Source organism: Bos grunniens, chromosome 4 (assembly GCF_055505025.1).
Source record: "Bos grunniens cultivar Pamir isolate PY7600 chromosome 4, Bosgru_T2T1.0, whole genome shotgun sequence".
NCBI lineage: Eukaryota > Metazoa > Chordata > Mammalia > Artiodactyla > Bovidae > Bos > Bos grunniens.
Window position 1 is genome coordinate 55595540 of NC_141168.1, and position 12309 is coordinate 55607848.

Sequence of the window (12309 nt, forward strand, 5' to 3'; positions counted from 1 at the left end):
AATTATATTTAATTTGGCCATAGCCTAGTAAGGATACAAGTTACTACCGGATTTTTTTTTTCATCAAGTCCAGGATGCAGAAAAAGTCACAGGCAATAAGGAATTCCAACACTCTCCATGATTGGGTTAGATAATTATTGGGGAATAGGAAGTCTGTAAAACAATACATTTCTTGTGGGCTCAACCTCACCAGAATAGAAACAGCCTCCAATTAAAAACAAAAGTCACCGTCACATCTTTTGTAATCTGAGTTCCTATCTGTACTTACTGCTACTCCCGTCTTATAGAGGAGGTAATGCACAGTCTGTGTGACGTCAGCAGCGTGCATCAAATTATGGTAAGGATTTTTGTGCTTGCTGTATCCCACTTCCAGGGCCTCCACAAATGAGACAAGTGCAGAAATGGGGATCTGAAAGAGAGTGGCAAGGTTAATTGGCTAGTGATTTAGTAGCTTTGAGAGACCAAAAAAGTCTAAGGTATTCTAGCTACTTCTTTCTGAAAGCATTAAGAGAGCACACAAGGACACAAGAATTTTTCAAAGTTAATGAAAATCACTGAACAAAGTATTGGATAATTTGAAAATCTAACAGGAAGTCTCTGGTCTGCCCTGCAAATTGTTCTTTGTTCTCCAGTTCAGAGGCCCAGGGTAATGACAGGATCATCTCAAGGACATTGAGGGCAAAAAGGCAGATGTTCACTTAAATCTCAGGCAAAGGTTCAAGTCTTTGTTTGTTAAGAAATAAATGAACAAATACTACGCAGCATCTTATTTACTTGTGGGAAAACATAAAGTACACAACGATTTAAGTTATAAAAAGATTGTAAAACAAATGCAAGCCTTCTGAAAACGGCACCCTTTAGAAGGACTGATGGGTACACTGGACAGTTGAGAAAAAAAACAAACTACAAATGATAGCCTGTTCTATAACAGAAACAAGTTGTGTTCTTGTGTTTATTACTTGGCAACTTATTATTATGCTCAGTCGCTCAGTTGCATCCGACTATTTGCAACCCCATGGACTGTAGTTCATCAAGCTCTTCTGTCCATGGAATTCTCCAAGCCAGAACACTGGAGTGGATTGCCATTTCCTACTCCAGGGGATCTTTCCAACCCAGGGATCGAACCCCTGTCTCTAGCGTCTCCTGCACTGGCAGGCAGATTCTTTACCAGTTGTGCCACCTGGGAAGCCCAACTTACTGGTGCCTTGCAATCTGGAAAAATATTTCCAGTTATCCTAGCTGCTTTCTGTCTCAAATATGGGTAATATACATACTTTCTTTTTCTATTTGGCAGAAAGTGAACAACTGCAAAATGCCTATACAAAATAAGGGGCCTTGGAAAACATTCATTGTATTAGTTTTCTGGATCAATTCCTTGGTTTGGGGTAGATTATCAATTGTAAGATTGGGGGAAAAATAAAGTATGTGTTCCAGGAGACTAGAAATCACATTCATAAGAAAAAAATAAGTGCTTCATGAGAATCCGTATTATGTTCTTCCTTGGGAACATTGCTCCATATTTACTATCTGTGGATTAAAAAAATTTAAATATAGCCTTTCAGATGTGAGAGATTAATTCATTATCTTTTTAAATTGAAGATCCAATGAACTTAGATTCTTTGAGCTGTTCATTGGCGAGCTATGGGCCACTGAAATGCTAGATAAAGGTGTGTGCATGTGTACTGGAGCTTCTTTTGAGGTCTTGAGCATGCACTGGATCTTTAAACAGGCTTCTTTCGAATTTATTTTAATAAATAACAGAAACAAACAAAATTCCCCAAAATAGATAAAACAAAATTTTTGAAAAACAATTTCTTTGTCAAGTCTCCAAGACTCTGAAATTACTAGTCTATTTCATTCAGATTTGTTTTTATTCTTTTCCAATCTATAATATTTCTATTTTAAAAACATAAGCCTTAAAAGCCTGCAATTATGCATCAGTTTGATGATGGGAGTGTCCAATGAGACCAGTTCATGTCCCATTCTCCACTGGCTCAGTCAGTGAAAGATCTGCCTTTTGATCTTATGAAATGAACCACAGTAATAGATCAAGAGAAATATGACTCTCCCCCACCATCCTCTTCCTCAAGCTATCTGAATACTGTTTTGTTGTGTTTTGTTTTCATCTTCCAGCATGTATGCCTGACAAAATAAAACCCAAGACATTAAGCTGACAGGATGAAAACTCCATTCCAGGACAGGGGCCAATAAAATGGGATTGGTCCCGACTCCTAACCCATCATCGCCCTCCTCCTCTTTGATCGTGACCAGTAGCTCCTAAACAAGAAGAGAATGAAATGAGTTTCGGGTGGAGAGAGAGGAAACTTGAAAAAGTGGCCATTTACTCTTTCTCCTTAATATAAGGGACTTTAAAAGCAAATCCAGGATTCCTGGTGGGCATGAGTGGAGCATGAGAGCTCTATACTCCCCTCTAGCAGGTTGTCCATCCAGCCCTTGCCAAGCTGCCTAGCATCCATCTGGAGGTTGTAACATGGCTAGTCCTCCTGCTCACCACCTCTGCTGGTGCCTAGAATTCTTCTGAAATCCTGAAACCTGTCCATGATGTAACTAAGTCTTGCTTCAAAATGTTCCTTACACAGAGGTAAGTGTGAATGATGCCAGTTCTTGAGAACTAGAGTTAGGTGGGGATCGTATAACTTTGGGTAGACCTGATGTTTGACCAGGTATTTTGTAATACACCACTGGAAATTTTGTTGTAAGAAAGCATAAGATTCATAGTTATTGCTCTTATTGAAATCATTGGACTGGCATAGTGAGTTCTATCCCTTCTAGGAAAGCAATGTCTTTTCCCAGATGGGATCGTCACAGAAAGGTAAAGGTCATTGCTCAAGGTCACATAGCTACTGGGTCAGAACTGACATCAGGATCCAGGTGATCTCCTGAATCTCATTCTAGTGTCTGGTCTACCAGACATGGTATTAACCTTTGAGTGTCAAACAGGCTTCTGATGCAAAAGAAATTAAAGACCATTGTCATAAAGTGCTAATAACTATGTAATAAACACACTCCCAAATGTGCAGTCCTTAGGAAAGTGATAAAGAATCATGCTGCCCAGACAAATTGATACTTTATACAGAAAAAGACCTGCTTCTGGAGACTCATTCGTTGATGAGAGAAATGTGAGGGGCATGATACGGCAGTGCCAGCAGATAAAGCTCGGGTTCTCTAGAGAATAGGACCCCACCTCCAGAATCTGTGGAATTAGAAGGCTGAGGAGGTGGAACACTGGAATGGGCTCATGCTCTTAAAGTTGAAGAATTAATTTAAAACATAAATGGCTGGGAAATATCAATGATCTATCATAGATGATAAGTGAGAGTATTTGTGTGAATTTGAGCCAAGTGGCCGAAAGAGAAGTTCATGGAGACAATAAATGCACACTCTATCTCCATTCCTGTCTCCTTGCTGGTGGTGGTCATTAGTACACAGAGTCTGGCTGAAAGGAGAACTGTAGGCAGAGCAGGCAGGTAGGTCTGGTTCAGACTTCCAGCTGTACTTCTAGGAAGACTGGGATCTAAATAGGTGGCTCCAGTCTCTCCCTTGTTGATGAGCTCACCAGGCAAGGGAATAATGAAAGCTCCCCTCAGTGTGGAGTCTGTGGCAGTGGCTTTCTGAACATGTCACCCCAGAGCGGCTTTCAGTCTACATTAGAAGGATTCTCTTGGTCTTAGCCCAAAAGTCCTGCAAGGCTGGACAAATATGTGCAGTTGTTTTGTTTTGTTTTAATTAGACACTGACCTTGAAACGGCTGATCAGATCATAGCGAGTGAGTAACTCATAGAAAATGAATTTCAGTGCATGGTCCCCACTGGCTTCATTGAGGGAAAAGACATCAAAGGACCACTTGTCCACATCCTACAGGTCAGGGCAGAAAGAAAGAATTCATTAGTTGATAACCACTTACACTTATCTCCCTACTTTGGGGTTTGCCTGTAGCCCTAACTTGGTAATTCACAATCTAAGACTCTAATACTGTTTCCCCTCTCAAACTTTTTCCAATATGGCAATCCTACATAGCATTTGCTGATAAAATATGAAATAGCCTTATTAGTAATAACAAGAGCTATAATTTACTGGGTACCTACCTAGGCATTATGATCAATGATAAATACATAACTCATCCTGAAGACAAGTCTGCTGCTGCTAAGTCGCTTCAGTCATGTCCGACTCTGTGCGACCCCAGAGACGGCAGCCCACGAGGCCACCCCATCCCTGGGATTCTCCAGGCAAGAACACTGGAGTGGGTTGCCATTTCCTTCTCCAATGCATGAAAGTGAAAAGTGAAAGTGAGGTCGCTCAGTTGTGTCTGACTCTTTGTGACCCCATGGACTGCAGCCTACCAGGCTCCTCCCCATGGGATTTTCCAGGCAAGCGTACTGGATTGGGGTGCCATTGCCTTCTCCGAAGACAAGTCTAGTGGTAGGTATTATCAGTCATATCTCACAAATGAGAAAACTGAGAAGTTAGCTAATTTCCCTAAGATTCATAGAAGGCAAGTGTTAGGAATACATGTGGGGCAAAAACACAAACACGTGTTCAACTGAAGTTTAAACTCAGGCTCTTTCCATTAACCTTCCATTGCAGCTGCTGCTGCTGCTAAGTCACTTCAGTTGTGTCTGACTCTGTGCGACCCCATAGATGGCAGCCCACCAGGCTTCCCCATCCCTGGGATACTCCAGGCAAGAACAATGGAGTGGGTTGCCATTTCCTTCTCCAGTGCATGAAACTGAAAAGTGAAAGAGAAGTCGCTCAGTCGTGTCTGACTCTGCGACCCCATGGACTGCAGCCTACCAGGCTCCTCCGTCCATGGGCTTTTCTAGGCAACAGTACTGGAGTGTGTTGCCATTGCCTTCTCTGAACCTTCCACTACTTCTGCTGAATTCCAAAATTTTAACTGACTTCACAATAACTTTCCTACCCCTAACCAACCCTGTGATACCATCTACTGACTTCCTCTTAGTCCATTGTGGAGAATGTTAACGCACTTAAAAGTGTTCAGAAACTTGCATGATGAAGAATGCAAAACAATGTGTCACCTCAAGAATCTAATCTGCTAAGCTGAAACCAAGGACAAAGCCTTCATTTCACGGGATGGAAAAATGTTATCACTTCTGGAGTCACTGATCTGAGGACTGAGTCCTCAAATCTGTAAGTCACTTTGCTGGAAAATATAAAACTAAGAGCTAAGCTGAACACACTCCTCACACTCTACTCTTAAAGTTCAGAGTTTTATTTGTCCATAAAATGGTAAACACTGTCAAATATGTCTTTGACTTATATATAGCTACTTGTGGATGTTATAAACAAAGGCTGCTTAAGAAATAATTAAAGCAATAGTCATTTGGTTTCTCAGCATATCAAGAGTTTTATTTCAGTGGTTAAGGAAAGTGTACTGCCGTGAGCATGCCAATAAGGATGCATGTGAGACCACACTGAACCTAAGCTAGGTGTCAGATGGTCTCCTGGAAGAGATCTTGGCTTTCAGAAACTGCTGGACCCATTGACTCCCACATCAGCCTTCACTGCATTCCAACATCATCTATCCATCCCAATCCTGTTCCTCTCCAAAGATCCCAGTCATGAAGATCACCCTGAGATCATGAAGGGTCTCTCTCATGGACACCAGGGCACAGGGAAACCAACTGTATATAGGGAAAACCAAACATTCCCAGAAAGGTTTCAAACAGATTGTTTCAATTCACATTTAGTAGTAAACCTCACCTTAGCCTTCAATAATTTCTCCTCCATTATAAAAAGTAAAGAGCCACAAGGGCTAAACATTTTCTGTGCCAGGCACAGTAGGAACTGTTGATACACATTTGCAAACCCTTATAACCCTAAAAACTTTCTCCAGTTTCATAGATGGCCACCCTAGAGAGATGAAATGAAGTGTCTAATGCCAATACCAGGCAATAACTCCACTGATGCCCCAGTGGTAGCATTACTGACAGATGACATTGTAAACTCAGTGAATATGTGCTGTGACCCAAGCCTTAGGCCCTAAATACCCCCAAGAGTGCCTAGGCCACAGACAACGGAGCCATTTAAGATTAATCCAAGACCCAAGGTTCACCTTTAAAGTGAAAGTTGCTCAGTTGTGTCCAACTCTTTGTGACCCCATGAACTATACAGTCCATGGACTTCTCCAGGCCAGAATACTGGAGTGGCCTTTCCCTTCTCCAGGGGATCTTCCCAACAAGGGGTCAAACCCAGGTCTCCTGCAATGCAGGCGGATTCTTTACCAGTTGAGCCACAAGGGAAGTCCAAGAATACTGGAGTGGGTAGCCTATCCCTTCTCCAGCAAATCTTCACAACCTAGCAATCGAACAGGGGTCTCCTGCATTGCAGGCAGATTCTTCACCAACTGAACTATCAAGGAAGCCCTAAGGTTCACCTTGGCTACCAAAATTGGCACTGTCATATGACAGCCATTGTCTAGCTAATAGTCCTAAAGAAAAGTCCACTGACAACTCAGTAGGTAGGAAAACATTTGGACACATCTGACTATTTTTAATCCTCTTCACTTAAATGAATAAAAGAAGAAAAAAAGCTATCACTGGAAATGAAGAGATAATCATAGTAAAAAGTCAAGATTTATTCTGAATATTAGACCTTAGAGAAACAGAAGGATGGATACTGTGAGAAACTGTGAGATGGATAGTCTCTCTAGCCCCTCATTTTTGGGAGACTTTAGCTCATATTCTCAAATTTCAGTGTTCTTTAGAACCACCTGGGGTGCTCAGAAAAAAAATGTTGATTCTTTGGTGGAGGATTCTGAAGAATCCTGGCTTGTGGCCTGGAATATGCATTTTAACAAGCACCTAATTTAACTGCCTTAAACCAATCTTCTCTTCTTAGCAAATTTGGCCCAAGCACTAGTCCTGTGAATTTCCTATTAGTCTAACGTGAAGGGAGCCTGAACCTCCTTATTTCCTCCCACTTTAAACCTGGAGTCTGTCCAGGGTGTCTCTTCCTGAGTCACACAGCATATGCCCTTCTAAAGAACAGCACAATTCTCCATTTCTGATAACCCCACCTTAGAAGATTAGAGATAAAACCACCCAAATTAGAAGCTAGTATTCACTGCATGGAAACAAATAAAAAGAATAAAAGTGCAGCATATTTCAAATTTAGAGATTGGTGGTGGCTAATTATTCTCTTCCTTAAATGTTATTTTGTGCTATGTTCTTACATTAATCACAAAGGTTAAGATGACAGTAGCAGGATGATTATTTTATTAATTGTATTCTCTCAGGCTTTTGGGAAATTTTCTGTAACAGAAGAAAACAATAGCGATTCCATATAAATTGCTGGCAGCGGAGTGAAAAATAACCTTTTTCTAATAACCACTATGTAAAAAAAAAAGAATCTATGTCATCTCTCCAGTTCAACTCCAATCCACTGAAAATAAAACCAGAGTCTAGGGACACAGAAAAATATTACATTGTAAAAAGGTCTTGAACTTCCACGGTAAACAGAGCATACAACCAAGAGAAACAAGAGCTTTAGCCTTCCGCACGTATTAGCAAAGGTGTGGAGAAGGGCAGCAATTCAGAGTTAGTATTCATTCTGAATCATCAAGGTAACTTTCCCCTCCAAAAGACAACATGTGTGCTTCTGAGAATTACTTTTCCCCAAGCATAAAATAACAATTCATGCACATCACAGGTTGTTTCACATTTCTTCAGTCATTCTGTATAGAAAAGAAGCTCCAATTTGTAAGAAATATTTTCATAAATTTCTTAGTACCCATATAACCACCTGTATTTATTTTCACGATAAAGGAAGAAATTAAGGATAAAAGATGCTTTTAACATTCCTAAGACTTTCACTGAAGGTTTCAGATTCAATTATGAAAATCAATGCAACTTCACAGTGGGTGTTATGAAACATCAGATCTTATAAAGTGGTTTCACAGATTAAATAAGAAATGTTGCTGTGAATTATACAATGATTTACTAAGCATTAGAGTTGGGGTTGTAGAGGAGGGAGAGAAAACATGTGTCTTCTTGCTGTATCTTTCCTGAGCACCCTTCCTGTCCTAGATGACTTGACAAGAGACAGAAAATGGTGAACTGAGAATCTGAATACAGAGTTTCCCAAAGTCAGCTAGTGAATGTCCCTGAGACAAGAGAAAGGGAATCAAACTGGCCCTAAAGAGCTCTTTTTTGACATTAAATTGATCTGATTCTGCGAATAGGGAATTTAAATTATCTTCTGAAAATTCTATCAGGGATACACTTTTCAGGTTTCAGAGAAAGATTAAAATATCTTTGTAGTTGCTCTTCAGCCATTAAGTCATGTCTGACTCTCTGCAGCCCCATGGACTATAGTCTGTTAGGCTCCTCTGTTCATGAAATTCCCCAGGCAAGAATACTGGAGTGAGTTGTCATTTCCTTCTCCAGGGGATCTTCCTGGACCAAGGATCAAATCCATGTCTCTTGCATTGGCAGGCGGATTCTTTACCACTGAGTCACCAGGGAAGCCTATTTAATGAGAGTCAGAATGCTGGAACCTCTTTGACTAAGCTGACATGACTCCGTGTGTAGGCACCAGGCAATGTCAACCAGTTCCGTGATCCTGGGCCTTAGCACAGCCCCTAAATTTAAAAGACCAGTGAGCCTGAATCTACACACACATACAAAAATACATCTACACAAGGGCTTCCCTTGTGGCTCAGTTGGTAAAGAATCTGCCTGCAATGAGGGAGACCTGGGTTCGATACCTGGGTTGGGAAGATACTCTGGAGAAGGGAAAGACTACCCACTCCAGTATTCTGGCCTGGAGAATTCCATGGACTATATAGTCCATGGGGTCGCAAAGAGTCGGACATAACTGAGCGACATACACTTTCACTGTCAAGGCCTTTTAGAGATATTCTATACAATTCCAAGAGCTTGTCTGATTGGGAGTCATTCTGTAGGATTTAAACTCTTTAAACTCAAGCATTTTGTGACTTTCCATGGAACTTTCAGGTTTTGTGAGAGTTCTGGGGAAACAGTAGGATACATGAAGAGGACGAGGGTTCTGGAGAACGTACTTTCACACATAAAATGTAACTGAGAGCTATCTATCTGCCTATAACTCTGGTATCAAACCTTAGTTCTGTCTCTGCCTTTTTTTTAGTCTCACTGAGTCTTAGTCTCTTCATCTACAAAATGTACATAGAGTAGGTAAGAAGATAATGGTAGAATTATGGTCACAAAAGTTCCTCCTAATGTTGGACATTTATAACCAGAACAAATTTGATCTCCTATGGCCAAAGTCAGACTGAGTCTCATTATGCTAGATCACTGTACTGATCACCAAACTACTCCAAGAGAGCAGAAAGAAATGAAACTACACAGAATTCCATATTTTTTTTTTAATGGCAGTACAAAGGCTTAAAAATTAGCAATACTGTTACTGAACAGATAAGAAAAGATAATGAAAGAAAAAATTCAGGAATGATTGGGAAAACTATAAATGAACTGTAAATGAAAACTCATTTTCTAACAACAAATTTAACTTTTTATAGGGCAGCATATACATTGTAAGACTTTTTTATTGGTATTACCTTTAATGCTTCAATAACAGCTGGTGGATAGCTCAGTCCAACCATGTTTGATGTCCGTCTATACATTCTGGCAAAGTCAGAAGGAAAAAAAATACAATATTATATCTTACAAAGAAAAATTAGCAGGCCACAAGTATTACACAAGTATTGACAATTAATAAGAAGTCGTATCATCTGATAAACCCAAGGAACCTAAAATTTATTTTACAACCTTTCTCATAGTCATTCAAGGGGCTTAAATGTTCAAATCAAATGAAATTAAAGCAATCCCAAACATGTAAACCATTAGAAACAAATAAACAAAAATTAAGTCTATGTGACCCAAATGAAGTTATTAAAATGGGTCTCCTCTTCGGCTGGAAGTGAATTATAGTGTAGCACAGATAGTATGTAATGTATTATTTTATTCTGAAAAAAGAACTCCTATGGGGGACCCATTTAGGAAAGATTTTTGTTTAGAACTAAAAGATTAAAGAGAACTCAAAAAGAGAACTAAAAGAACTCAAAAACTAAAGAGAAAAATGTCCCAGGTAAACTTTGAGCCAACCACAGCATTTCTAAAACTCTTAATTGTATACTAAGGATTAAAAGAAGAATAAATCAATTTCTGGAATCTATTTCTCGGGATGGGGGCGATTTAATTTCAAAGAGCAAAGTGACTTACAAAATTGGAAAGTGTCATGGGGAACTCAAACCCCTTGACTGAACTTCTCCCTGGATCAATACCCTCACAAAGCATCTTGGACCTCTTTCCAATGTAGACATCATCCATGTATGTCAAATAATGACGATAAGATATGTCTTTTTTTAAAAATCAGAGGCTGAACTCAAACTAAGTCTTAATGTGAACAAAAAGAATTCCAAGCAAAGGCAAAAAGCTTGTGCTAATGATGCTGCAGAGATACGTTTTCCATCTCTTCTTATTCAAGACTGTTTCCACCCAGAATTTTTAGTATTTATAAAAATACGAAACCTACATCAAAGCAAAGTCTTGAGTTATTAGAAACCAGTGTCCCTTTCACTGCTTTGGTTACTGAATGACAGATATCTTTACCTCTCCACAAATATCCCAGCCTGCACTGCATGGACGATGCTCTTGAACCGCGGCTTCTCCTCGCTTCTTCTGAGCATCATCCCCATCTGCCGTGTGAAGGTGGAGGCCAGCCAGTCTCGGACCTCAGAAGGCACTGCATCTGACTGAATGTCACTGAGCTCATCCTCCGTATCCAGGAGTCGCCTGGACCCAAGAAACAGAACCACGACACAGATTAAATCTGAAGTTAGAGCTCCCTGTTCAAAGCAGCTGTTCCTTCTCTCCAACCCACCTGAATACACAGGTGCAAAAAAAACCATAATAAGTGGGCCACAAAAACATCCAGTACTTTTTTGGGCAAGGCTTGTGAAAGCCCAGCATTTGTGTTTCAAGGTGGTTTTCTCTACCAGACTGGATAAAGGAACAAAGGAGTCGGAGAAGGTCAAACAGTCTCCATCTCAGGCTCTGTGGGCCTGATCCACTGCACTCAGGTGTAACCAGTATCGTGATTCCTTGATGATTTGTGGAATTTGACTGGAATCTAAACCTCTCATTTAAAATGCATTCACAAGATTTATTTCATAGATGGCCAAGTGACATTATTTTGTTTGAAAATAATGGCACTTAAAAACTACAGACAACACTGTGGCAGATTTATGTTGATGTATGGCAAAAACCATCACAATATTGTAAAGTAGTTATCCTCCAATTAAAACAAATTAAATTTTAAAAAGTGATAAACAACAATACTGTATTACAAACTTCAAAGCTCTGAAGATCTTAGATCTTAACTGTTCCCACCACAAAAATAAATAATAATTATGTGATGTGATACAGATGTTAGTTAACCCTACAGTGGTAATCTTATGGTAGTAAATAAATAGAACAACACATTGTATACCTTAACTTTTACAATGTTACATGTCAATTACATCTCAATAAAACTAAATTTTAAAAAAGAAAAAAAAAAAAAAAAAGACTTTGCAAAGTATTACCCAAATCACATCAACTCAGTCTTCTGAAGTAATAAACCCAAATGGCAAATACTCATACCCTCTCTAGTTGATACGACATTACAGAAACTTAAATGTCTAAATTTAAGCAAAATTTCATAAATAATTCAGTTCTTTATTTGAGAATAGTGATTTGGCATGTGTGCTTAGCAGACTTTTCAGACCTAATCATGGATTAGGCTAGAACAGAACATAAACAGCAATAAATTACAATACTGTAAAACTTTAAAAGTTGTATTTTATACTTATGTTAAGCCCTACTAAAAATAAGCAGTAAAAACAGGTGTCAATGAGTTTTTTTTTTTCTTTAGATCCTCCAATGAAGGTAAGGGAGAAATATACAACATTTAGTAAAAAAAACAAAAACAACAACAACAAAAAAAACCATGGTATCAAATTTCCTTAAATTAGGAACCAAGCGTATCACCAAAAACTAAACCACACAATTCTTAAAGTACTGGGAAATCCTATCAGATTGAAATTTGGCATAGAAAAGTTAGTCATCAAAAATACTAATGGTGGAGCTTCTCTGAACTAGGTAAAACCAAGAAAAGCCTTTCATATTTACCAATTCAATGTTTTTCAAAGAAAAGCAAATTTTTGTAACTGGAAGTGCTTTGGTACTTATGGATAATTCAAGTGAAAAGAGTCTTCTAAGAAAATCAATAACATATCAAAGGATTGAG

At 39.2% G+C, this 12309-nt stretch overlaps 1 protein-coding gene across 15 annotated transcripts in view; it reads right to left on the reverse strand.

Annotated features, from left to right (window-relative positions):
* PDE1C (phosphodiesterase 1C) overlaps window positions 1–12309 on the reverse strand; it is a 642269-nt gene that overhangs the window by 112680 nt on the left and 517280 nt on the right. For all 15 annotated transcript variants that reach the window (XM_086396479.1, XM_086396463.1, XM_086396468.1 and 12 more), the window contains 4 exons: window positions 10632–10814; window positions 9578–9644; window positions 3760–3876; window positions 269–409 (listed from right to left, as the gene is read on the reverse strand). In XM_086396479.1, the coding sequence (XP_086252605.1) occupies window positions 269–409; window positions 3760–3876; window positions 9578–9644; window positions 10632–10814 (508 nt within the window). The remainder of the gene's footprint in view (window positions 1–268; window positions 410–3759; window positions 3877–9577; window positions 9645–10631; window positions 10815–12309) is intronic.